This window comes from Tamandua tetradactyla, chromosome 6 (genome assembly GCF_023851605.1).
Source record: "Tamandua tetradactyla isolate mTamTet1 chromosome 6, mTamTet1.pri, whole genome shotgun sequence".
NCBI lineage: Eukaryota > Metazoa > Chordata > Mammalia > Pilosa > Myrmecophagidae > Tamandua > Tamandua tetradactyla.
The window spans coordinates 109,415,619-109,443,585 of record NC_135332.1 but is presented as its reverse complement, the minus strand read 5'-3'; the positions used below and the strand labels follow the sequence as shown (position 1 = coordinate 109,443,585).

The following is a 27,967-nucleotide window of genomic DNA, read 5'->3' as shown; positions in this document are numbered from 1 at the left end:
GACTCAAATCTGCCAAGAGCTATGTCTCTCATTTCTTCTCTCTTTCCAAGTTGGTTTCATTCTCTCTCAGAAATATCTGGATTTCTTCAAGTCTTACATCTTACAACTTTCAATCTTTCTTTACCAAGTCAAATAATACTGTGTTTTGCTTGTCAATTTAGGGTTAGGTGACAGTCTCTGTACCATTAAGTGTGATTTGGAGTTGAGTTTTGTGGTCGGTCCATCTGGGTTCATGAGCCACTCAAGCAACTCCACTTTGGGCAAGGGTCACATAGTAGGATACTGAGGTAGCCACAGAGAAGAGATAATGCATGTTACAAGAGAAGAAGAAGAGTGCGGAGATGGTTAATGTGGTTATGGACAATCCCATAACTTTCTAATTACCTTGATAAAAAAACATCTGTTATTTCACAGCATAGTCCAAAAATACACTCTAAGGATCATCACTTGTGTCAAGGCCCATTAAGGTGTTAGTCATGGTTACACAATCAGGCAGGATATTATCACAATTACCACATATCCAGTCCCCCATGACCTCCACCCCAGGAACTACTGCCTTAGTTTCTATTCTGTCTCACAGCAATTTGTCCAAACTAGGAAAGTAAACAAGCTATGGTAAAAGATCAGGCATTTGGATTCTGTTCTCATATGCTGGCATGGAAAAACTGACTAGCTTATACTATCAGAATTCAGGTGGCCTATCAGATGGAAAATTAGAGATTCTGGTAATTAAAACCCATCATTGGCACAGACATATTCCTACCATGATGGTTAGGGTGTAAACCATAGTCACATTCTGCCATTTCTGACTGCGCAATTGCCGCTTATTCGAGAAATATTTTTAAGTGTCTACTAATCCTGCTCTGTGGGGAGGGTTCCCTAGTCCATTCTTCTCTGAGATACCTGAGTCCGTCTTCCAGAAACTTTTATTCAAGAAACATTTATTAAACATCAATAAATAACTTTATTGCAATAAACAAAATGATAAACATAATGATCTATCTAATGATAAATGTGTAAGGTCTTAGAGTAAGGGGGTTCAAAGCCAGTACTTTTACTCACCCTGTCAGTCAGCACAGACTTCTTTGAGATGACACTGGAAATAAGTCTTAAACACTTAGTTGGAGTTAACCAGGAAAAAAGGAGGAGGAAGGGTATTCCAGGAAAGTATGAATAAGGAGAAGCAACAGAGTCTGAGCAAGAAACTCTAAATACTTTGGTGTTCTAAAGCATAAAGCATAAGAAGTTAGTAGCAAGAAATGGGGCTGCAGAAAAAAACAGGGATCTTATGAAGAGCCTTGTAAACCATATTAAACGAGCTTAGATTTTATCTTGGCGGGAATGGGGATCCACTGAAGGTGTTTGATGTGGGCCAACATTGTCTAATTTACATTTATGGAGATAAGTGAGGGAGGATATGGCAGATCCTACATGCCAGGCTTGATTTGTTTTAATGTAGACTAAATTATGCCATGCTTCCACAGAAAGCAGTATCACTAAGTGGTGATGTCCTAGAAAAATAGCCCAGCAACTAATGCTCTTAAATGTAATTCCAATCTTTATTACTAGAAATAATTCCAAAGACAATCTAATTATTCATAATTTTTCCTCCTTTTGTTCCCAATATCTCTACCAACCCTCAGCCAACCCATTGTTTCCTCTTCATGAATTAAGATAATCTCCCCATTAAAACTTTGGAAAGAATGGTAGACACACAACAGTTACTGGTTCTTAGAATTCTGAAATCCCATTAGGTAAATGTAAGGTCCCCCAGTTAGGAGTAGAGAGTGTGCTTTGATTGGGCCCCTTTTCTGCCCCTGGGAAGGACTCCCCAGTCCATTCTTCTCTATGACACTGACTCTGTTCTGCGGGAGCTTCCTCCTATTCCATTACCCTCTTTGACCATATCTGAAGCAAGCATTGGAGAATACAACTTCCTTGGGGACTAACTCCTACACATCAAAAGGAGAGATCCCAGGGGTCTTCTTAATCGTGAAAATAACAAACTTTTTAAGTCGTGGCTCATGGGGGTTTTTGCATGCGTTACAATTGTTAAATTTAGTAAGATTTTAATCTGTTTTATTATAGTTCATTCTTTGTGCCTCCACTCATTGCTACAGTTCTTTTCTAGACATAGTCCTTAGATTTGTGACATTTCTTTGCTTTCTCACCTCCCTATTTTGATAGTTAGTTGATAGACAGATAGATAATAGTAGATAGATTATTGTGGATACTTGGGTCTAACGGTCTTTGGTGAGGAATCATGCTTTTAGTGTCTTTCCCTACTTTTAGTGTCTTTCCCTAATGCATTATATCTAATTAAAATGATTTATTTAATCCATTCAGATATTTTCACAATGTTTGTACTTTGATTTGATACTGATACTAAGGCCGAGTTTGAATCTGTCTTAGTCCTTCAAAATCATTCCCTAATTTTATTTCTTACTATTTGGGGTGAAAAAGCAGTTGTCTCTGTCCTGTAAGTTCCCCAACTTCTGGACGATCTCTATTCTCTTTTATTCCTAATAAAAGCAGTTTATTAGGAATATAAAAGCAGTTCTTTTCTGAGTCTGTCTCCCTTGTAATACCTTGACAATTGCAAGCAATAGCCATAAACAATGCTACTAATACCTTGTCATCCAGCCTTTTTACCTAAAACTACAATTGTGCTATGTTCATGATTAGAACTCTAAAGTTTTCAAAATCGAAATCTTTATCAAATGTTTTGCCGTTACATAAAATGAATTACTACCCTTCTAGTGATAAAAATTTCTTTGCTACCTTTTACTTGAGCCCTGAGCTAATATCATGTTTTGTAGCTTATGGTTACATCAGCACTTCACACCTTATTCTAATTTCTATATAAAGCAGGGTAAGCTAGGTTATGTAGACAACCAACTCCAGTCTCAGTGACTTAAAACAGCAAAGACTTCTCACTCTCACCTACATATCCATTGCAGTGCCCTTTGCTCTATGTCATCCTCCCTGGGGAGCTTGGCGAAGAGGAGCTTTGTATGTGTGACTCCATAATTGCTGATGTACACACTATCCAGAATTGTAGTCACCAGCCATATCTGGCTATTGAGTACTTGAAATGTGACTAGTCCAAATTGAGATGTGCTGGTAAGGGTAAAATACACACCAGATTTCAAAGACCTAAAAATGGAAGGAAATATTAAATATCTTACAAATAATGTTTAATATTAATTACCTATGGAAATTATATTTGTGATACATTGGATCAAATAAAATATATTATTAAATTAAATTCAGCTTTTCTTTTAACTTTATGTGACAACTAAAACATTTGCAACTTCGTATTTGGCTGACATTATAAATCTATTGAAAGTGGCCTTTCAAAAAAGGAAATGTGCCAAAATACATACTGGTTCTTAAAGTTTCCACCCAGGGGTAACACATATAACTTCTGTTCTTTCTTCTTTTTCCAAAACAAGTCACGCAGCTATGCCTAACTTTTTTAGGGGAAAGGAAGTATAATTCAACCATGTGCCCCAAAAGGCAGAAACCCAAAATAATTTAGTCTACATCACTAATGACTACCACACATCCTTTCCTCAAATGGTTTCATTAATGCCACCTATGAGATAGGCTTAAAATTAAATATTGAAGAAGGCTGGAACCCCACTGGTTTTTCATCCCAACCACTGCCCCACTCTTCAGACATGCCGGCAGAAAACAGGTCCCACAAGTGGCTCTGAAGGATGAACGAACAAGAAGTAGACATTCCCAGGACAAGAAGAAGGATCAATGGAGACATTGCTTAAGACCACCAAGACCCATAAATCCTGAATACCAGGGAAAATCTACAGTGAGCAGACCCTCTTGGTGGGGAGCAGAGATGGAATAGTTTTGGTGAGCCAAAATACCATGAAATATACAAATTAGAAGCCACAGCATCCAGATATTTAAAACAGTCGTGAAACAAAAAGCAGTCCTTGCATGTGTGCATTACATGTCAGCAAGAGTAACTGTGAGGGGGTGGCTGCTGAGAATAAAGACAGCAGGAAGCCGGGTCTGGAAGAGCAGAGAGCATGCAGCAGTGATAGATCTGAGCTGCTCAGCAGGTCTGTAACCCAACAGGGAGCCAGGGGGCCCAGATATACCTACAAATCCAACATCAGGGCAAAGCTGTGAATCAGGCCAGCAGGCAGGGAAAGCGATGGGGTAAGAGGCAGTTTACGAGGATAACAAACAAGAGGTCTGAAGCACTGCAGATTAAAGCTAGAAAAGAGGTCTGAAGCCACACCGGAAGGAAAGGGGCTGAGCAAAATGAACAGGAGCAGAGGATGCAAAACACTGAAATGAAACCTCAATGTTGTGGGTAACCTGCTGCCACAATGAGGACACTTCCTGTTTGCTTCTTTCTGGTACAGGAGTTTGTTCCTGGCTTAGTCTCGGAGTATTGCTGGGAGCAGGTAAGAGGGTAAACCTGCCAGGAGTAGGTAGGATTCACACAAAAAAGAGCAGATCCTGGCCATTTAACATAAAATGAATGGGCAATTACACAGTGGGGTCTTTGAAGGCATGTGCACCATATGGAAGATTACATGGTATCTTTACAGGTGCAAGTAGGCTTCATGATCTATTTTCAGTGGAGTATATGCTTGTCCAGGAGTGGTTGTGGTTGGCCCAGAGCCAGGCAAATTATGTTGTTTTAGCCTCCCATGTGATCAGTGGTACTCCCTGATAAACTGACAACTAAGCAAAAGTAGAGCAGACTGGACACATGATTCACACAAAGGCCAATAGCGTTATAGCAAATGATCTTCCATGGTTTGGTCAGCAGGGTAATCTCCTTTCTGAGAGCCCACTTTGGAGTTTTGTTGGTTGATGTGGTTGCTTGTTAGGGTGGTGCTGAGCGAGATGTTTGGGTTTCTTCCTTCCTTCCTTTTCTCTTAGCATAAAGATCTTGGTCTATCTTGAGGGGAGGGGAGGGCAAATCCTTTGAAAGAAGTAAAAGCAGAGGTGTAGAGACAGGCTTAAGGTCTGGGCTCCTGAGAAGATAAAAAGCCTAAAGGACCACCCAGCTCTCTTGTGAGAGTGACAAAAGGAAATGAATGTTTTTGCACATAAAGTCCTAAAGGAGAAAGGACTAAATTCTGTGGAGAAGATTTGAAGAGAAGCAGTGAGGGAAAGGGGCCTCTGCCCTTCTATTTTCCTACACACACTCTCCTGGTGACCTCAGCCATTCCCATGGCCTTAAATACCATCCATATGCTAACGACTCCCAAATCCCTACCTCTAGATCAGACTCCTCTTCCAGATTAGAAGCACATACTAGTTTGCCACTGGCCACCCCGCCTTGTCTGTCTCACAGATATCTGAAACCTAATTCCAAAACTGAACTGATTTCCCACTTACTGCCCCAAATATCTTCTCTCCATAGATTTCCCCATTTTAGTTAATTACATCACCATAGACCCGTCTCTCAAACCAGAAACCTAAGGGTCAAATGCTTCCTCTTTTTCTGTCTGACCCCTCACATCAAATCCAACAGGAAGTCCAGTGGATTTAATCTCTGAAAGGATGGAGAAATCCACCATTCCTCCCCACAGCTGCTGCTCTGCTACTCTTGCAGCAACCTCTTTACTGGTTTCTCCACTTCCTCTTTGGTCTCCTGCAGTTCATTCTTCATACCCTTCAAAGCATGAATGTCAATTATTTGTTATTCTTCCACTTTATAGTCTTTCCATTTCACACAAAATTCCATCCGAACTCTCTAAGGCCCTACCTCCTTCCACTCATGCCTCAATTCTTATCGTGTTCACTTTCTACCTTGCTCACCACCCTTCAATTACACTGATATTCTTTCCAATTCATTAGGATACCTAGCTCTTTAGCTCTTTAGTATCTCAGGGAATTTACACATGCTGTTCTTTTGGGCTGTAACATCCCTCTTTAACTGTTTGCATGGTCACAGCCTTTTCATTCTTTTTGTCCTACCTTACATGCCTCCTCCTCAGAAAGCCCTCCCATAAATAGTCATTTCACCCTATTATCCTGTCTGTGCCTCTTGTTCATTTCTTTCAAAGCACATTTCATAATTTGGAATAGTGTTTTTTTAATTTTTTATTAACTAAAAAAAACAGAACACAAACATTCTTAATATATGCTTATTCCGTTCTACATATATAATCAGTAATTCACAATATCACCACATAGTTGCATATTCATCATCATGATCATTTCTTAGAACGTTTGCATCAATTCAGAAAAATAAAATGAAAACAGAAAAAAAAATTTTTACATACCATACCCCTTACCCCTTCCTTTCATTGATCACTAGCATTTCAAACTAAATTTATTTTAACATTTGTTCCCCCCATTATTTATTTTTATTCCATATATTCTACTCGTCTGTTGGCAAGATAGATAAAAGGAGCATCAGACACAAGGTTTTCACAATCACACAGTCACATTGTGAAAGCTATATCATTACACAATCATCATCAAGAAACATGGTTACTGGAACACAGCTCTATATTTTCAGGCAATTCCCTCCAGCCTCTCTATTACATCTTGGATAACAACGTGATATCTACTTAATGCGTAAGAATAACCTCCAGGATAAGCTCTCGACTCTGGAAACTCTCAGCCATTGACACTTTGTCTCATTTCACTTTTCCCCCTTTTGGTTGAGAAGGTTTTCTCAATCCCTTGATGCTGGGTTGCAGCTCATTCTAGAGTTTTTCTCAATCCTTTGATGCTGAATCTCAGCTCATTCTGGGATTTCTGTCCCACGTTGCCAGGAAGGTCCACACTCCTGGGAGTCATGTCCCACATAGACAGGGGGAGGGTGGTGAGTTTGCTTGTTGTGTTGACTGGAGAGAGAGGCCACATCTGAGAAACAAAAGAGGTTCTCTTGGGGGTGACTCTTAGGCCTAATTTTAAGTAGGTTTGACCTATCCTTTGTGGGGTTAAGTTTCATATGAACAAACCCCAAGCCTGGGGGCTCAGCCTATAGCTTTGGTTGTCTACACTGCTTGTGAGAATATCAAGAATTCAACTTGGGGAGGCTGAATTTTCCCCTGTTCTCACCATTTCCCAAAGGGGACTTTGAAATTACTTTTCCACTCACTGATCAAATCACTCTGGAATTCATCAGGGCACCACTCTGGACAAACCAACAAAATCCCATGTCCAACCCAAGGTTCCATGTATTTATGTTGTTCAACCAACTGTCTACATAAGTTATATTAGGAGAAGCACTAGTCAAAATATAAATTTTGTACCAAATAAACATTTTTTGCTTTAGTCTCACACATAAGTTGAAATTTTAAAATATTAATTACCATCTATTTTCAGCACCCTGCAATAATGACATTCCTTTGTTCTTCCTTATGCAAAAACATTTTTTAAATTTGTACATTTAGTCACTCTCATTATACACTCTAGGCATTCCTAGATTATACCATCTCAATCTTTATTGTCTATCTTTCTTTGTGATTTCATTTATGCCCCCAGCCCTCCTCCCTCTATCATTCTCACATTCAGCTTCATTCAGTGTTTTAACATAATTGTATTACATTTAGGTAATATTGTGCTGTCCACTTCTGAGTTTTTATATTCAGTCCTGTTCCACAATCTGTATACCTCCAGCTCCAATTACCCAATATCTTACCCTATTTCTATGTTCTGATGGTCTCTGTTACCAACGAAATATTCCAAGTTTATTCACTAATGTCAGTTCATATCAGTGAGACCATACAGTATTTGTCCTTTTGTTTTTGGCTAATCTCACTCAGCATAATGTCCTTAAGGTCCATCCATGTTGTTACATACTTCATAACTTTATTCTGTCTTACAGCTGCATAATATTCCATCATATGTACATGCCACAGTTTGTTTAAGCACCCATCTGTTGATGGATATTTTGGCTGTTTCCATCTCTTGGTAATTGTAAATAATGCTGGTATAAACATTGGTGTGCAAATGTTTATTTGTGTCCTTGCCCTCATGTCCTTTGAGTAGAGACAGCATATAGATGGGTCCTGTTCTCTAATCCATTCTGCCAGTCTATGTCTCCCAACTGGTGAGTTCAATCCATCAACATTCAGTGTCACCACTGCATGGTAGCACTCTCTTCCACCATCCCGCCTTCTGGATCTTATATGTCATATCTGATTTTCCTTCTTTTTACCTTTATTCATAGTCTTCCTTTCTACACTCTTCTCCACACCTCTCTCTTCTGTCCTTTCATATCTGTCTCTAGTGCTCCCTTTAGTATTTCTTGCAGAACTGGTCTCTTGATCACAAATTCACTCAGTGATCTTTTTGTCTGAAAATGTTTCAATTTCTTCCTCATTTTTGAAGGACACTTTTGCTGGATATAGAATTCTTGGTTGGCAGTTTTTCTCTTTTAATAGTTTAAATATATCATCCCACTGTCTTCTCACCTCCATGGTTTCTGCTGAGAAATCTATGCATAGTCTTATTGGGCTTCCCTTGTATGTGATGGATTGCTTTTCTCTTGCTGCTTTCAACATTCTCTCTTTCTCTTTGACCTCTGACATTCTGATTAGTAAATGTCTTGGAGTACATTTATTTGGATCTATTCTCTTTGGGGTAGGCTGCACTTCTTGGATCTATAATTTTAAGTCTTTCATAAGAGTTGGAAAATTTTCAGTGATAATTTCCTCCATTAGTTTTTCTCCTCCTTTTCCCTTCTCTTCACCTTCTGGGACACCCACAACATGTATATTCGTGTGCTTCATATTGTCTTTCAATTCCCTGAGTCCCTGTTCATATTTTTCCATTTTTTTCCCTATATTTTCTTTTTCTTGCTGGATTTCAGATGTTCCGTCCTCCAGTTCACTAATCCTATGTTCTGTCTCTCGAAATCTACCATTGTAGGTTTCCATTGTGTTTTTCATCCCTTTTACCGTGCCTTTCATTCCCATAAGTTCTGTGATTTGTTTTTTCAGACTTTCAATTTCTTCTTTTTGTTCATTCCTTGCCTTCTTTATATCCTCCCTCAATTCATTGATTTGGTTTTTGATGAGGTTTTCCATATCTGTTCGTATATTCTGAATTGTTTCAGCTCCTGTATCTCATTTGAATTGTTGGTTTGTTCCTTTGACTGGGCCATATCTTCAATTTTCCTAGTGTGACTTGTTATTTTTGCTGGCATCTAGGCATTTAATTACCTTAATTAGTTTATTCTGGAGATTGCTTGCACTTCTTTTACCTAGGGTTTTCTTTCTGGATGAATTTGTTGTCTGTCTATTCTTTGACATTCAGTTCAGCTTTATCTGGACCTCTAGCTTAGGTTTTGTTAAACAGAGGAGAATTTTTCAGTTCTTGTTTTCTTGTTTCTTGCCCTGCTTGTATGGCGCCTTTTCCCCCCCACATTTAAGAGGGTCTACTTAGATATTATAGACCCCAGCCAGATTTTCCCAGACCAAACTGGCCTCCTATCAGGAGGAAAGAGTCACCTGCATCGTTTTTTCCCTGAGGGTGAGACCCAGCAGGTTGAAAGACTTTCCTGTGAAGTCTCTGGGCTCTGTTTTTCATATCCTAACCAGTATGTGGTGCTTGTCTGCCTGCAGGTCCCACCAGCATGAGATGATGCAGTACCTTTAACTTTGGCAGACTCTCCCTACTGGGGGCATGGTGGAGACAGAGGAGAGGTTGTAGGCCGGTTTTAATGGCTTCAAATTACCAAGCCCTGGTGTCTGAATTCCTTGAGGGAAGAATTCCACCTCAGTTGGTCTTCACTCATCCCCTGGGGAAGGTACAGGCTCCAGACAAGCCCTCAAACGAGCTTCTTTCTGCCTATGCCCGGGGCAGTTGCAGCCCTGAGAGGCCCTGCCACAGTATCCAAAGGCAGTCAAGGCTTTGTAGAAACACAGCCACAAAAACCTCTGTTTCCTTCTTTTTTTTTTTTCTTTTTGCATCAGCCCTGCCCCCTTTGCACCAGGGCAAAAATGAGCGACCCCCACTTTGACCAGGTTCACCTGAGCTGGGGGCCTATTTTTAGTAGTCAGAATTTGTTAATTAATTCCACAATTGGTGTTTGGTTGGGCTCAGGCCCTGCTGCTGGTAAAGTCTCTTTCCTTTCCCCTCTGGGAAGCAGCCTGTGGAGGAGGGGCGCTGGCCACCACAGTTTGGGGAATTCACGGTTCTGAGGGGGCTTGCAGCCGTACTTGCAGTCCAGACTGGGGTATGCTGTGTGTCCAGTCATTGACGTGGCCCCAGGAGCTGTTCTGTATTGTTTCTGGTTATTTAGTAGTTGTTCTGGAGGACAAACTAAAATGCACACATTGTTTCTTGGTCCAGAAGTCCTGCAATGATTTTTTAATGTGATGTTTTGTTGTTTGAACCACTAACACCTAGCCCAGTGCCTTATGTATAGAAGGTGCTTAGTGTGTTTTGCCATTATTGTTTGGTCCATGTATCTTACACCAATTCCACCTAAAAGTCAACTGATTGCCTAAGAAAGTGTCTGTTCAATTGACTAGGAAGATGACTGCTATGAGGGTCACCAAGCAAAGGTCCAGATGTGCTGGAATGAAGGGGCTAGCAATCAATCAGATAAATTGCTCCATTGCATGAGTTGGAATATTTTTTAGTCTGTGCCCCCTACACATGCTTGCCCTATAAACATCTCATCATTACATGAGGACACTCCTCTGAGAGCACAGCAGGATACATAAGCTCTAGAGGTCTACTGAACACCTGGCAGGGTAGAAGAAGAGCTCCCAAGTTGTCCTGGGACACTCTGGAATACCCTAGGCTTGGGTCAGAGTGTAGTAAATAGCTCTGTTACACAGCAGTTAGACTATACCGTATCCTGGTCCCATGAATAAGGCTGGAGCAGAACTGGTAAGAGCTATCTTCTGGGAAACTTAAAGGAAAGAGAAGGATCCAAAGGGGCTAGGGAAGTTGAAATAATACTACCCAGGGCACTATGAGTGTGTGGAGTCAAAATGTAGACATTAAACTGCATTGAGGGTAGACAAATCAAGAGCTAGAAGAGACTGGAATATAAGTCAAGTCGAAGTGACAAGCAGGAACCAAGCATAGAAAGCACAGGTGGTCAGGCTGGAAAGTTCTTCTGAAAGCTGTCCCCACATCTTGCAGGAGGAAAACTGCTTTTTGCCTTCCAGTCTGAGAAGGTGCCAGAAATTCCACCCGATCAGCTCTACTTCAGAATTGTGTGCCTAAGTGACCATAAAATTTCCCTGCAGTATAAAGAATTTAAGCAGTTGAATCATATTGCTGGCAAGGCACTCAGATAGGTCAGGAGAGAAAAAAAAAGAGGCAAGATGGGACAAGACAAGAAAATATCTGTGGAATGGCTACTTGAGCACCAGGTGTGGAGTATGCCCTTGGGGGCCAGTAACCAAAGCCTTGTCTCCACCAAATGACTCATTTAAGCTCATCTCTCAACACCATAGTGGAAAGGTAGAGAGATCACAAAGTTCTAGGGAGCTCTTCTCTTGTATTACACTGGGTACGCTAGGTTTTTATGTTAATGCCCAGGATGCTGGGATCTAAGGAGAAAAAAAGCCAAATTAGTTTGTATACCTTCAGCTGCAGGGACAGAAAGCCAATCCATTTGGCTAAAAAATAAAAAAAATTTATTTTTTGCCTGGTCTAAGCAAAAAATAAATTTTATTTACACACAAAATCGAAAGGCCAGAGGATAGAAAATTTTTGGCATGAATGAATCCAGTGCCTCAGACCTCATCATAAAAAGCTAGTCTCTTTCTTTGTCCCTGGGATCTGGCTTCATTCTCAGGCTGACTCTCTCCATGCCCAGGTTCATTTCCTTTCTTCTGCAAAGATAAAGAATTTTTATTTCCTAGTAGTTCAATAGAGATCTCAAGATTGGCTCTGCTTGGATTGATTTAGTCAGGTGCCTGTCTCCAAACCAATCACTCTGTCTAGGGGTATGAAATATACTGACTTGCTGAGATATGGAAGATGTAAAAGTAAATCTTAGCCCCACCTGAACCACATGACTATGGATAACAGAAGAATAATTGCCCCAAAGAAAAATCAAAGTATTATCAACCACAAGAAGGAATGGAGGCTGGAAAAGCCAATGCAAGATATAAGGGGACTGGAAAATATAAAAATCATGCATTCTTTTCCACCCATAACTTTTTTCTCTCTCTTTTGTACAGAGTAAAAAGTGAAAATCTTCCCCTCCCCCTTGGGTCCAACTCCATCTCCAAGAGGTAGCCACCGTCATCTGCAGTACGGTGTACGTGCTGCCAGACTTTCCTGCTTCTACACACAGAAGTAGATTGGGGGGTTAAAAACTTGTTTATATTTAATTTTGTTTTCCAAAATAAGTATATGCTATACATATTACTCTGAAACTTGCTTTTTTTCTTTTAGGCAGGCACTGGAAATCAAACCCGGGTCTCTGGCATGACAGACAAGAACTCTGCCACTGAGCCACTGTTGCACCGCCCTGCAACTTGCTTTTTCACTTAATAAATATACCTTGGGTATAAAAAAAAAAAAAAGATAGGGGGCTGGGATAAACACAGGAGGGTATGAATATATGGTGTCAAAATAGAGACATAATCAGAAAAGTGGTGGTCCTGCTGAGCTGAGTAAAATTAAAATGTGAGTTGACTCAAAGGGACAAGCAGAAGACCTATGGAACAACACGCAGAAAGGTTGATAACTGGGATGGGGATGGGCCCATAAGTAAGGCATAAAAACTCTTGCCCCAGATTCCCCAGAAAACAAAGCCTAGGCAAAACTTAATTGCTACTGCCTTATTGAGAGGTGTAGTTCCAGGGCAACAAAAGTGAGGGACAAAGGAAGAAAGACAGGAAGGATGGGAAGCAAACACAAGGTGCTGTCACCCCCTCATGAAGAGATACGGCAGTCCTCTTGTACAAGGGGGCCATCTCCAGACAGATTTCCTGGGTCACCACAGCTCAGAACAGTACATGGAAGGGAGAGAGGGAGAAAAAAATTGATCTGCCATCTCTTTCCTGTAGCTATCTCCCGCAGATCAGAATTTTCTCCCACAAATTTAACTCCTCCAAACCTCTGTGATGTCACCTGGCACTTTCAGTACGTGAAATTAGACTTCCACATGTTTTCATCCAAGTCCAAATGTGGAAGAAGTGGGAGGAATCAAAGACCGTGTGAGGCTGGCAGGGAGCTGAGTGCTGCAGCAATGGCCTGGGAGAAGCAAGTGGCGGAGGGCTCAGGAGACGAGTGAGGCCCAGAGAATCTGAGGTGGCCTTAGAATATATTCAATCCCGGGTTCATCTTTTCAATTGGGATTTTTAAAAATAACTACAAACCTGGTGCCACATTGAGGCCCTTGATAAATGTGGATAAATGGACGAATGAAAATGTGCCAGACATTATGCTAGGTGCTTGTGATACAATAGCAAACAAAGAAAACATCACCCCATACATTTCAGGCAGATAAATTCAATAATGAGGAGAAGGATCAATTAGTTCATTGTGGAAGGGGACTCAGCTTGTGCTTTATGGGCAGTTCTGACTCAGAAAATGGGTTCCATACTATAATCACTTAAACATTTCCATACAGTGGAATTTGGGGGGGGGGAGGTTCTCTGAGGAGCACTAAATTATGTGCAAGGCAATATGTAATGAATATGTATGTTATTACTATATAGATATACAGATATATATTGATCTGACATTGCAGGTGGCATATCGTGCGTATTATATTTTGAGATATAATTATTAAATTGCTAAACCATAACCATCAGTTTTACAACAATTTTAACAATTACATAGGACTTACATGTCCCAGGCCCTGTTCTGAGTGCTTTGCCTCTGTGAACTCATTTAATTCTCACAACAGTTCTAAGAGATAGCTCATTGTCTACCAGGAGGTCTACTTAGGCTCAGCCAAGCGTTCAATACAAAATGACCATAGGTGCATCTGCCTTGTGTACCCCCACATAGACATGCTCTTCATTTCAATCTGCATTCCTGTCGGTGAATCCATTGTAAATAAAACCTCTTGAAGATGTCAGTTTTAGTCAAGGTGTGACCCAACTGAATGAGGGTGGGACTTAATCCAGATTACTGGGGCCCTTATAAGGAGAAAGCCACTTGAAGGAGACAGAACCTGGAAGTCAGTGGGAACCTGGAAAAGAAATAAGGAGACATCGCCTTGTGATGGGAAAGCTAAGGAACCCCAAGGATTGCTTACCGTCAGCACCAGAACCCTACAGCCTTTGGGGAGAAAGTGTGCCCTTACCAATATCTAGATTTTGAACTTTTCCTAGTGTCAAAACTGTGAGCCAGTAAATTTCCCGTGTTTAAGCCAACCCATTGTGTGATATTTGTGATAGCAACTCTGGCAAACTAAGACAGGCCCCAGCACATTCTGAAAGATATAGGGCAGGAGCCACAGCTTACCTGCATGGCAGTTTCAGACATTTCTCTTCAGTGGAAGTTCTTAAAGCAGGCCAATATAGCTCAGATTCAGAAAACAAGATCCAGATTGGGTAAGTATGGGATCTGCCCTGGGCTAGGAGCCTCATTTTCTCACGAAGCCAATATCTTCCATAGGAAAAGCATTACTTGCTTTTTTTTTTTTTTAAATAGAGGTAGTGTTTATGTAAATAGGTCATGGGTTTGTGTCCCTAGAATATTAGATTATAAACCTGTGACCACTAACTTTACCATAATACTGATTTTAACTAGGGGCCTCTTTGTTTCTGAATTCTGGGGAAATTTCCTCAAAGTCCCTAATTTCCATAGGTTGGGGAAGTCCCCAGGATTTCTGGGAACTCTCACCAATTCAGGCTTCCAGCTCTCTTCTGACTCAGGCCCCTGCACCAGTGCTTCCTATTTCTATTTTGTCGTCTCCCCTCCCCTCCCCAACAAGGAAAAAACAGAGGCAGAACTCAGGGCATCTTGTTCATTTTCATAAGAAATCCAATCTCCTTAAGTTTTTGTAATTTCTGTAAAATTTCCCAAACATGAATGAGGTTGTGGAGACAGTCACCTTGCCATCTCCCTTGGCTGCCTTTTCCTCTCTCTCCTTTCTCCCCCCTCCCTGCCCCAGCTGTAAATAAATTTCTCTTTGTCTCTCTATCCTTTTAAGCCTTAAAGCCTGCGGACATCAGTAATCTGCAGGGACTTATTCACTCCTTATAGGCTTCTCAAGTTTTTATCCCTAAATATTTTTATCCCTAAATAAAAAAGGTACATCCCCCGCAAGAAGAATCTGTATACTATTTGCTAATAATACAATTTTTTCCATTTCATTATATTGTAATAGTTAACTAACCAGCAGCCAGCACAAATATGCCCTCAGTGACTATATTTGATGACCATGCTATAATGACAGATGTTCTAGTTTGCTAGCTGCCGGAATGCAATATACCAGAAACAGAATGGCTTTTAAAAGGGGAATTTAAAATGTTGCTCATTTACAGTTCTGAGGCCGAGAAAATGTCCCAATTGAAACAAGTCTATAGAAATGTCCAGTCAAAGGCATTCAGGGAAAGATACCTTGGTTCAAGAAGGCCGATGAAGTTCATGGTTTCTCTCTCAAGTGAGAAGGCACATGGCGGACACAGTCAGGGCTACTCTCTCGGCTGGAAGGGCACATGGCAAACACGGCATCATCTGCTAGCTTCTTCTCCTGGCTTCCTGTTTCATGAAGCTCCCCGGGAGGTGTTTTCATTCTTCATCTCCAGTTGCTGGCTGGTGGACTCTCTGCTTCGTGGTGCTGCAGCATTCTCTGCTCTCTCTGAATCTCCCCTTCTCCAAAATATTTCCTCTTTTATAGGACTCCAATAAACCAATCAAGACCCACCCAAATGGGTGGAGACATGTCGTCCCTTAATCCAGTTTAACAACCACTTTTGACTAAATCACATCATCTCATTACAGTTTCAAACATACAGTATTGAATAGAGATTATTCTACCTTTATGAAATGGGATTTATATGAAAACATGGCTTTTCTTAGGGGGCATACTTCCTTTCAAACCAGCACAACAGAAAAAAAAAAATTACCAGAGAAGTATCACTAAAGATCTTGTTCAGTCTATTACATTATAATTTTCTACTTTTCCTTTCATTATAGCCAGCCAAATGGTCAGAGAGAGCAGCAGCAACTTTTTGCTTCACAATTCTCATTTAGCTGGCATTGCACTTTTCTCATAAAACTCAAACAAATTCCCTGAAACCAAAAAATCATTTTATCCAGTTGTTCTACTCAGTGTCATCAGTTGTTCACTTCATTTTAATTTAAAGGGGTTTTATTTACAATACATGTCTTTGTTAATGTTTGGCCAAAGCTGTAGTTGGCAAATTAACAACAGACTGAAACATTTCATCTCTTGACCTTGAACTAATATTTTCAGATTTGCCATGTGGAATAAAGGTCAGAATTATCAGTTTCTGTAAGATCTTAAATTCACTTTTTAGTTCAACTCAACTTTACAAATATTTTGAAAGCCTGCTATGTGCAAGGCACCATGCCAGGTGATGGGGAGATTCTACTCTAAGGATGATCCTAACTCTAAGCTCAAGAAGGGGTAGTAGGACAGATATGACACAAATCCAAATAGCTTTAATATAAGGTTGACTATAAATGCCATCAGAAAAAGAAAGGACTAAGTATGTTGCTACGGGATTGTAAGAGGAGGTGGCACCATCACATCCAGCTGTGAGGATTGGGAAGGGGCTTCATGATGGAGCTGGCAGTATCTTTTAAAGATAGCTAAAATCCAATGAAGTAACCCAGCTGCAAAATTGAAGATGCACAGAATTTTGACAGATTGGATTGGTGGAAAGAGTATTCAAGATGGGAGGACCACAAAACTAAGTGCCTGCAAAAAAAGAAAAAGAGAGAGAGAACTATATAATAAAGACAGGATTTAACAAATGAATATGACTGTTGAATCAATATATTGAGATTCCTTTTGGTCTCCAGTGTCTTGGAGAAGCTAGAAGAAAAAATCAAAAATTGTGAAACTGTAATTCATACCAAACTTTAAAATCTGTTGTATAACTACTGTTAAAATGTACTTGGAAATGTATTGCTTTTTTGTACATATGTTACCTTTGTTTGGCAGGAACACGGGATATTGAGAGCAGATTTTAGGTGATAAGGCTGGAAATATGGGGCCTATTTGAAGGAAAATATTCTCTAACCAGGTGCAGTATGGAAAATTTGCCTTAAAAATAATTGAAGCTGGAAAACCTTCTAGTCTCAGAGTTACAGACAGTTTCACCCCTCTAGGGTGGAGACTGGAATTTACCTTTAGGGTCAAACTGCTAAGTCAGATTCTGTAAACATCACTTCAGTGAACCTTTTAATTGTTTAGATGTGAAAGCAAATATTCTATTTATTCTTAAAGAAAGCTAAAATCCAATGAAATAACCCAACTGCAAACACTTTAAATCGATCATGCTCCTACAGCGTTATTTTATTTTATTTTTTGCTCAATCTAAATTTAGATTTTCTTCTGTCTCAGAGTGGCTGGTTGTTCTTGGGAGATGTGTTTAAGGGTTCTTGCCAAGCATTTGTTTACAAGAGATCAGGAATGAAAATGCAACTGGAGCAGAGGTGTCTGTGAAGGACCATTCTTCTCTTTACCACATGGTGGAGAAAAGGCTGTAAAGGAATTGCATTTGGTTTGGGATGGGGCTTCCTTGTTGGATTCTTGGTGTCCCACGTGGAGTGTTAACTGTAGTTGAATGGACACTCTAAGTTTAGTAAATGTGGTCTGGAAAAATGTGACTTACTGAGCCATAGAGACTTAGAGGTGGGGTTCCCAGGGGATGAATGTCCTTATTAACAATCATCCTAGGATGACAGCACCTCTCAGTTAGGAGTCAGGTGGGGGTAGAGAAATAGGTTTTTGTGTCTTCAGGCCTGGGGACTCCATGGGATCTGGGCTCCCCAACATGGATGTTATGGGAGTGTCAGTGGTAGAGTGAACTGGCTCCTTATATGGAGGTCGGCCAGTATTTAGGCAGGAACCACTTTATTTAGATTTTGAGCTCATGTTTTGGGTTGTGGGCTCTAAACATAGAAGTTTTAAGTAATTCTCTGTATTATACTTGTGCTATCCTCAAGTATTCAGTGAAGTTTTGTTAAAAAGCCTGATGGGGCAGATGGCAGCATAACGCTGTAAATGTAACTGATGTCACTAAGTTGTACACTTAAAAATGGTTAAAACAGCAAATTTTATATTTTATACATATATATATACGTACATGACCACAATACTTTTTTTTTTTTTAATTAGGAGAAAAAAGCTGTGGTCTGGCCTCAGGTGTGTTGTGGGGAATTAAAGAGCATTCAACCAGGTTTTGGAAGGAGAAGCCACGGGGGTACAATGAATTTACTCTAAGGCCTGAGGGAGGATTTAAAAAAAAAGAGGTAAGTAGGCACAGCTAGTGTGGGTTTTAGCAAGGCACCCTGAAGTCTCTGCTATGGCTCTACTGCGGTAGGCGTGTGGGAATCCTGTGGTCCGGGCAGTGGCGCAGCTAGGAGGGCCTGCCTGTGAGTGGTTGCTGTTACCAAAGGGTGAGGGAAAGCTGGAGAGAAGCGCCTTAGGACATGGTCCTGCCCCTCCAGTTCAACAATTTTATGAACAAATCCAAAAAGCACTACGGGTAGTCTGGTAAAATGCGGCTTCTCATTAGAAAGGATAAGTTCAAGGTCCTCAAGGAACTTCTCTACAGATCAGAAAAACAGACCTAGTCCTCTTGAGTTATTGTTTTTCTATTTGTAATCTTCCAAATAGGTTGTGATTATTACACACTATATGGGGGCTGAATTCACAGAGGGAGATAAAGCTGTATGTGCTCTATTCTAGACTAAAAGCAAGGAAAATGTTAAACTGCTCATCTAATGATACATAGGGATGTATTTATTCTGTAATAACTGAGACAAAACACTGTAAATTACATAGTATGTCATTTTGTTATGCTAAATATGCATATGAGATAAAAAAGAATTAAACTCAGTAGCTTGAAATTCCAGTTTTATCATTTTGGTAAATGCCTGAAACTGACTTAACATGTCAAAACATAAGCTTTCTCTTGATTTTCTGAAAATCATCCAAATCATATACAGATTTTGGCCTCAAAATTAAAATAATTTCTCCTCTCTGAAACAATTGACTACTCAAACTTCTTTAGCAGTTTTATAAACTTGGCATGGATATTTGCATAAGCATTATGCCTTCAACAACGATAATTTATTTGGGCTTCTGTTTCAGTGGACCTTATAGGTTAGCTTGAGTCAAAAATGCTAAATCAATAGAGAATATAGGATGTGCTTACATGGGGCAGATGTTTGTGGCAATCTTTCTACTCCTTGGAACCTCAATAACAGCCTTTGCATTTATGAAAAAGCCAAATGAATCTATACAATAAACTAGGCATAAACGACCAAAGGGAACATATTCCTGAAATATGTAGTCCCTCCTTGCACTAGGGTTAACTTTGTGAAGGAAAATAACTGGTGAAGCAGTGTCTAGTGCCTCCTGGTTCAGCATCAGGGATCAGGGATGATCAGCTGTAATAGGCTGCCATGAAACCTCAGGTGCCTAAGGAGAATGAATGTATCTTAGGGAGAGGTGAAAACACAAACGCAGGGGCGCCTCAGGGGTTCCATGCTGTTCTGATAAGCCTTCACAGAACATCAGATAGAGCCTCCTAACTCACCTCCATTCACCCGGCTGGTCTTGACCCCTACAAACTGTTCTCCATTTGGCAGCCAGGGTGATCTTTCATAAGACCAGGGTGTCATTATTCTCCTGCATAAAACACTTGTTTTTCTCATTGCCTGCAGGATAATCCCCACTTCCCAATTTGGGGTCTTCCTGATCTGTCACCAGCTTACTTTTTGGTAACCCTCTGCCCTATAACTTTTTCCCCAGCTACCCTGAAGGGCTGTACATTTCCAGGCACCCTCCACCTGGCTTTGCATCTACATTCCTTCCCCCTGCTCCTCCTCTTCCCCTGGTGCATCCCAACACCCCTACTCCTGGCTAATGTTCCTCATTCTTGGCTTAGACACCTCTTGCCAAGAGGCCCTGTCTGCCCCTTTGAAGCACTCTTTGGGCACTTTATACTTCCTTCAACATTATTCATCACTCTGTGTTGTAACTGCAGGCTTATTTATGTAGCAAGCAAGAATTTTTCTCTGTGGTACTTAGGGGCAAGAAATGTCACATTCCATTATTTCTAAAATTAAAACTAAATATGTTCCTAGTTCTCATCCTCTTGACCCGTAAGAATTCATTATGTGGGCTCCCTCCCGGCCCCACACTCCCATAGAATTACCTAAGAATTCTGAATTCATGCAACACCAGGAAATGGTTTCTCCAGCTCTGCAACATGGCAGTTGCATGTGGACCTGTCCTGTGCTGATTCTCTGGCCAGCTCAGGGATGACCACCTTCCACACCCCTGCCCCCAGCAATCCTCTTTATCAGCCAAAGGAGGCCCACAGAGCCTCACGTCCACTCAAAGCCTCAGCATGTACTGGCCAGTCTAGATTGACTTCTCACTGAGGCTGAGTCACCCTGCCTGGAAGATGGCCACTGTATACAACAATCCCTAAAACCTCTTACCTTCCTTCCCTCTGCCCCCTGCAGCTAGACACTCCTGTCTTTCCCACTTAAGTCTTCATCCCCTGCCCTAAGTCAAACTAGAGTACCCCTCCTCAACCCACTGGAAGCAGAAAACCTGTTACTATCACCCAGGATAGGGCAGGTACAAGGGTATCAGACTGTATAAAGAGGGCATAGGGCTCTCCGTCTCTGATGAGAAAGGAGAAAAGTCTTGATTCTTGTGACTCCACTTTCCCCACCCCTGTCATCCACCTGACCCCACTCCCATCAACTGCCCCACCCTCCTCATGTGAGTGACAGCAGAAAAACAGAAGCAATACAAAAAGCAAGGTACTATTTAATTTTTCAAAACCACTCAACCTTTTACACTGTCTCTCTTGAAGATAGGGAGGACCATGACACAGTACTTGCCATAGAATAGATATTTCTAACCATTACACTACACTGGTAGATAGCAAACTATCTTCAGAAAATGGGCAAACTTGCTAATAATTAGGCAATACAGAATAGAAGCAAAAAGCATAGACCTAGGCCATTTCACTGCACGTGTGCATCAACCACAGCAGTGGGAGCTGGGGTGGTGGCCTTCATTTAACACCGCAGGCACCACACCTGTTGGTGTTCAGATAGTGCACCACACTTGTCATCCTACTAACAGAAAAGCCCAAGAAGAAGGTAGTGCTGTGCCTCTTTGCCCAGGCAAACCCTCCTGTAGGTGTATTAATCGTCAAGCAAATTCCCCATCTGCTTTCCTGAACATCCAGACAGGAGTTGACCACAAGCCCAAGGAATGCTTGGGACTCCTAGAGTGTATATATGCAGTCTTCAACTTCAGACCCAGCTTGCCCAGCAACAGATGGCCATTTTGGAAAATTTACAAGCATCCATGACACAACTGGCTCCTCTAAGGGGAAGCAATAACTCTCTCCCAGCTGTATCTCATAATCTATTGTTAAATCATTTCCCCCGGTTCAGTAAATAAAATATGAATCAAAATTATTGTGCCTGCTTTTTCCTCTCTCTTCCCAGTAAACTCTTGGTGGAATCTGGGCATGGAAAAAGAAAAGAAAAAGACGCATAAAATTTGACAAGTTTGGATTCGAACACATGCCCTACTTTTTACAAGCTTGTGGTTTTGAGGTAACTCGAGTATTTGACAACCAGAGCAGATAAGTTTTTAACACTCTCTCAACTCTATACAATAAAATTATTTTCAGTAATAGTCATGTAATAGTCACTAAATATCATTATTCTCTTGATTTATCCTTTGGTTCTAAAACAAGTCACAATTTTAAAAGAAATGCATTTAAAATTGAAAGATATTCAAACTAAGAAAAAAATTTCATGAATGAACTAAAATGTGTACTTACTAAACAAAGTATTACAACTCACAGTTCACAGTCTGTTTTACTGCTTTAAAGTTTCAACAAAAATAAAGCTGCAAATTGGCCAGCTAGAGTGATGAGTGACTCAAGTTCTGTTCTTTGTCTTTACAATCATTGTGCTATCATTGCTTATTTTGAACTCAATGTTTAAACACAGGAATATATAATACCACAGGGGTTGAAGATATGACTTGCACCTAGAGCAAGCTCAAACAATTCCAAAACATTACAAACGTATTCTCTAAATGAATCATTATTCTCTAAAGGAACTCGATAACTGAGAGTTCTTTGAATTAATGTCCATGAAGAATCCAATGTCTGTTAAAGATAATGTAGTTTTTTTTAAAAAAATTTAAATGTGCTAATCTTGAAGCATATACTATATTATTAAAGTTCCATAGAACTCACAACAATTGCTTAAAACTTAGACCTACAAAACTTTTTGGGGGGAGGAGTATCTTATCATTGATATTATTTAGTATTCCTGGTACGTAATGATTTAAAAAAAAAAAAAAGAAAGCAGCCTAGCTTTTAGTCAGTTTTATTAGTGAGTTTAAATTCTCCAGGGCAGACCATGCCCACACCCACCTCCATGGTGTTCTCCTGGACTTTGGGCAAGTTACCTAACTGTATGGAGTCTCGGTCTACTTGTTTGCAAAATGGAGATAATAATTTCTTCGAAAGTTGTTTTATTTGTATTTAAATGATGTCCAGATGCCATGATATCAATTAAACCCAGGAAGTGATAAAACATAATGCAGGTACTAGAAGCAGACAGCATGATACATGAGTCATCTTTTAGGTGAGGAATCTGGCAGTGCTAACAAACCCTGGTGCACTATTTTGACCGACTCTTTCACCATAGAGACTATTGACTCCTATGAGGGGGCAGGCCATCCTAAGGCCTCTTACTTCTCACCCAACTTAAGCAACCAAAGTGGTAAATTCTTTTGCCCAATGCACTCGTATGACCAATTCCTGAGACACAAGGGTTTCAAAGAGAGGAAAAGTTTATTACTAGGCACATAGCAGGAGAACAGTTGGCCTATAGACCCAAAATCTGTCTCCTCAAACTGCAGCAGTTCTGATGGTTTTATTGGATTAAAAGATGGGCAAGGTTTAGAATAATGAGCACAGAGGGCTCCACTGATATAGAGGTGATCTAAGTACTGAGCATGTGCAGATTGATTATATGTAGTCACAGGACATATGTAAGAAAATAGTTGTCTTAATATTATGATAAGCATGATTTTTAGTATGATAATGAGGTATAGGTGACTTGTAGGTTAAAGTCTAAGCTACTGGGCATGTCAGGTGGGCCCAGTTTGGTTAAATTCCAGTCTCGGTTATCAAGATAACTTTGAACTTGGGGTGTGTTAGTTCTGGGCTGACCCAAGATCCTTCATTAATAAACTGCCTTTAGTGATCACAAGACTCTAACGTTGAAAAACTGGGTAAATGGGTACAAATGAAAGTTATCACAAGATTTTTACAATCACAGGGGAAGAAGATATGGGCCATACAATCATAATTAGAGGTCAAGCCAGCTGGATTACAGTCCAGAGATTTCAGGTATTTCCCTCTGTCTACTCTAATATACCAGAAAGCAAAAAGGAAAATCTATATAATGATTCAGAAATCAAATTGTCCCTTAAATCCTGATTTCTTGGTTACAGTCCTGCCCATCTGTTCTGGTTTGCTAGCTGCCGGAATGCAACACACCAGAGACGGATTGGCTTTTAATAAAAGGGGATTTATTTTGTTGGTTCTTCAGAGGAAAGGCAGCTAACTTTCCACTGAGGTTCTTTCTTATGTGGAAGGCACAGGATGGTCTCTGCTGGTCTTCTCTCCAGGCCCCTGGGTTCCAACAACTTTGCCCGGGGTGATTTCTTTCTCCATCTCCAAGGGCCCAAGCTGAGCTGCAAGTGCTGAGATGAGGAATGCCAAGCTGCTAGACTGTGCTACATTGCGTTCTCTCATTTAAGCACAAGCCAATTAAGTTAAACGTCACTCATTGCAGCAGACACACCTCCTAGCCGACTGCGGATGTAATTAGCAACAGATGAGATTCACCTACAATTGGCTCATGTCCACAGCAACAGAACTAGGTGCTTTCACCTGGCCAAGTTGACAACTGAATCTAACTACCACACCATCCTTGAAATCAGTAGAAGTCAGCCTAGCAGATTTAAGGCACTCCTTTCGGCCAAAAAGCACCTGGGGACCACAGCTCCTGAATGGTATGAGCCCCCAGACCCTGCAACATTATCAGCCTCCTTTGGAAGGGAACATGGAGTGATATAGACAACCACTAATTACCATGACGGTTTCCTCTCCTGCAAAGTAAAGTTATAATGATCATTTTTAGACTGCCTTTCCAAATGGAATCTATTAATTCTCAAAGGTGGCTTATGCTTTTGTGGAAAGAAGCAGAAGGAAGGTGTGCTTGTTCCTGCAGATACAGGGTATCATTAGTCCCATCTGATTTGACGACACTGTGAGAAAACAGAACACCTTGGGTAAGTGCAAAAGTTAAAAAAAAAAAGTAAGAACAAATAGCACATGCCATGCAAAATAATCATTGCAGTGTTTTTAGTTCCATGATTAAAGACTAGAAACCATTATCTTTTTTATTTTGCTATTTTTATTAGTTATGGAAAACATTTTTTCCATCCCAGCATAATAGGCAAACTAGTCAAAACATATTTTATTATAAAAGACAACTACCAATGGGACTTCTAAGATCCAATAGCAATATCACCAGAATTTAATATGAAAGGAATAATGGAAAATTACTTTTTAAAAACTAAAAAAAAAATCCTGAGCCTTATTAATCAAAAGGAAGTTAAGATAAGTGGTATAAAGAAAATTCTCTTCAGAGTTTTATTTGAAAAACTCTAAACAAATAATCCATAGCGAAGCTAGGGAGACATTTTTGAACTGAAGGACATTTTAAAAGGTTGTCCCTAATGGCTAATGTGAGTTTTTTTAGGACACACCACCACCACCACAAGCACATTTTTCTTGAATCCTTGTGTACATGTAGAAAGAGACCTTTTGAAGTATAACTCAAGTGTAGGAAAGAGACAGAAATCATACAACTTTGAAGAGGCACAGGGGCCTAACTTACAAGAGGGAAAGCTTGAAAGAGAGAGAGAGAGAAGAAACAAAAAAAGCCAAGAGGGAAGGGAGGGAGATAGGGAAGGAGAGAGGAAAGCATCTAAAACACCTCCAGGGCCATTGCTCTTAAGTGTGGTTGGAGGATCACAGCATCAGCATCACTCTGGAGCTTGGTAGAAATGCAGACTCTCATTTTTCACCCAAGACTTATTAAATCAGAACCTGTATTTCCACAAGATCCCCCAGGTGCTTTGTAGCACATTAATGTGTGAGCAGCACATTTTCCAGAACCATGCCAAAGCCAGACAGTGGCAGGGCCTCAGCCACAGTCTCCTGCACACTCGATCTGGTGCCCTGGCTAGAGAAAGCCAGGCTGAGAGGTGGTACTGTCTGGGCACAGGCCCAGGGATGTAGCTGGAAACCTGTCCCACAGCTCTGCTGCTCTCAAGATTCTGTTGGGGTTAAAAACCACCTCAGGAACCCAAAGGACTGAGTGAAATAGCTCTGTGGTTGTCTGGCTGTCAGGGAAGACAATTTGCTGTGAATTCCACCATACCTTTCTGACACACTAGAGCTGTGGAACAGAGGTTATCCTTGAAATCCTCAGGTAAAATGTTTTAATTAAAATAAAACCAGTTGACAAGTAGAGACTTAAGGAAGGAAAGCACTAGAGGGCTCCTGTCTAGAGGGAAGCAGATTGTAATAGAAAAACAGGCAACACATCATCAAAGACTGAGCCACTTCAGGCTGCTCTGAGAGACACATATATCCACAAATAAACTCATGAAAACCCATTAGTGAGTGCCTTCTCTAGCCTCATATAACAGAAACGCCAGTAAGAGCAAACACGTAAACTCTACTCGTCCCATGACAAAAACAGGACCCTACTAATAATCCATTTAGACACATAAAAAGGAAATACTTTATAGAGGAAGGTGACTTGAATAAGATTTTAGCAGGTGAATTCTTAATCCTGCAACTTTGGCATAGCCAAGATAAAATGAAGTTCTGTTGGACAAGGAAGGGACATCAACACAACCTAACATCATTTATTCTACAGAAAATATTAAATCCTCCCTTTTCTGAAGGGTGATCTGGGAGTACTCACCAAGAGAATACAGGCCCAAAGGCAAGGGGTCAGGAATCCTCCAGGCAATGCATGTTGAGCTCCATTATTCAAGAAACCAGACCTGCTAAATGGGACATGCTTTATTTGCCTTAGTCTAAGACCAGACGTCTCCTTTTATTTAGAAAAAATGTTTTTAACTAAGAATGTTATGCAAGGGGACCAAGGACCTTAGAGAAATATCACTTCCAATAACCACAGTATACCACGAGTTCTTGGAACCTGCTGCTCCCTTCATATTTGGCATTAACCAGCTTATTGTCCTTGTCTAGACAAGGGCTATGGGCTGAAGCAACAGTGAATTGCTACACAAAGCCTGTATTCATCCAGAATGAAAACGTGTCAGTGTGCAGCCTTTTAAGGTCCAAGTGGTCCTTTGTGCAGAGAAAGAACTATTTACAGTTATTATGGTTGTAAATTAATACATTATTAAAGTTACAATTTTTAAAGCCTAGTTACCTTACATTTTAAGTGCAATTTAAAAATCATATTATTCTATTTATGTCTAAGAAAATATGAATCATTTTGACTTATTCTTTATAAATATTTTATTAACTCAAGCTGACCAGCTAAATCCCTATTAATAATCATTCCTGTTTATAAACTTGGTTAATTCCCTCAGTTATGTAGTCACTTTAAATATTTTAACTACATTTCCAAATTTCATATATTTGATGTTCTCTTTTAGGACTTCAAGTACCTGACAGAATAAGTCAAACAATTCTCATAAGGAAAACAACTCCATAAATCTAATAAATTTAATGCATTTAAAAATGTTTTTATTGTGGTAATAATATATAACCATGTGTGTTAGTTAGATTCAGTTGTCAACTTGGCCAGGTGAGCATACCTAGTTCTGTTGCTGTGGACACAAGCCAATGGTACGTGAACTTCATCTGTTGCTAATTACATCTGCAGTCGGCTATAGAGGCGTGTCTGCTGCAATGAGTGACATTTGACTTAATTGGCTGGTGCTTAAACGGGAGAACGCAATGTAGTACAGCCTAGCAGCTCCGCATTCCTCATCTCAGCACTTGCAGCTCAGCCCAGGCCTTTGGAGATGCAGAAAGAAAGTCACCCCGGAGAAAGTTGTTGGAACCCAGGGGCCTGGAGAGAAGACCAGCAGAGACCATCTTGTGCCTCCCACGTAAAAAGGAACCTCAGTGGAATGTTAGCTGCCTTTCCTCTGAAGAACCAACAAAATAAATCCCCTTTTATTAAAAGCCAATCCGTCTCTGGTGTGTTGCATTCCGGCAGCTAGCAAACTAGAACACCACGTGTAGACTATTTGAACACTTCCTCTTCACCCCACTGGTGAAATTAGGTACCTACCTTAAGGGTCTGGGGGTGGTGAACGTACAACACCCAACACTAAACAGACAGATTTACAGATGGAAGAGTAGCCACATATACTCACAGTCGGAGGAACAGATCCTGACTGTTGGACAGGGCCGTGCAGGGGTTACACTCTAGAGAAAAGTGAACAGGCAGGGGCTGTGAGAAGTAAGATTTGCAGTAACAAAAGGGTGAGGTGACCCTGGTTCCCACAGGAGAATGTAATTGGCATGTTAGAATAATTTCATGGGCTGGGAGGGAACTGGAGCCTGCTCCTCGGGATTAGCAGGCACTTTGCTCGTGCCCATGATAAGGAGAGTTACTTGGCTAGAGGCCCTTATCTGCAGGAGCAGAGGAGGACCAGAACTTGTGTTTGGGCCATTTGAGGCCCTCCTGATTTTGCCAGATATTGAGGCAG

General features: G+C 40.6%; 1 protein-coding gene and 1 pseudogene across 1 annotated transcript in view; both read left to right on the top strand.

Moving 5' to 3' along the window:
- The window catches only part of LOC143688686 (uncharacterized), a 237,425-nt gene extending 215,651 nt beyond the window's left edge, over positions 1–21,774 (top strand). Inside the window, exons 3-4 of the mRNA XM_077166900.1 lie at positions 18,248–18,381; positions 21,613–21,774. Of these exons, the coding sequence (XP_077023015.1) occupies positions 18,248–18,352 (105 nt within the window). The 3' untranslated portion in view covers positions 18,353–18,381; positions 21,613–21,774. The remainder of the gene's footprint in view (positions 1–18,247; positions 18,382–21,612) is intronic.
- LOC143686795 (TSSK6-activating co-chaperone protein pseudogene) lies at positions 18,562–21,565 on the top strand (annotated as a pseudogene).
- Positions 21,775–27,967: the final 6,193 nt, after the last annotated feature.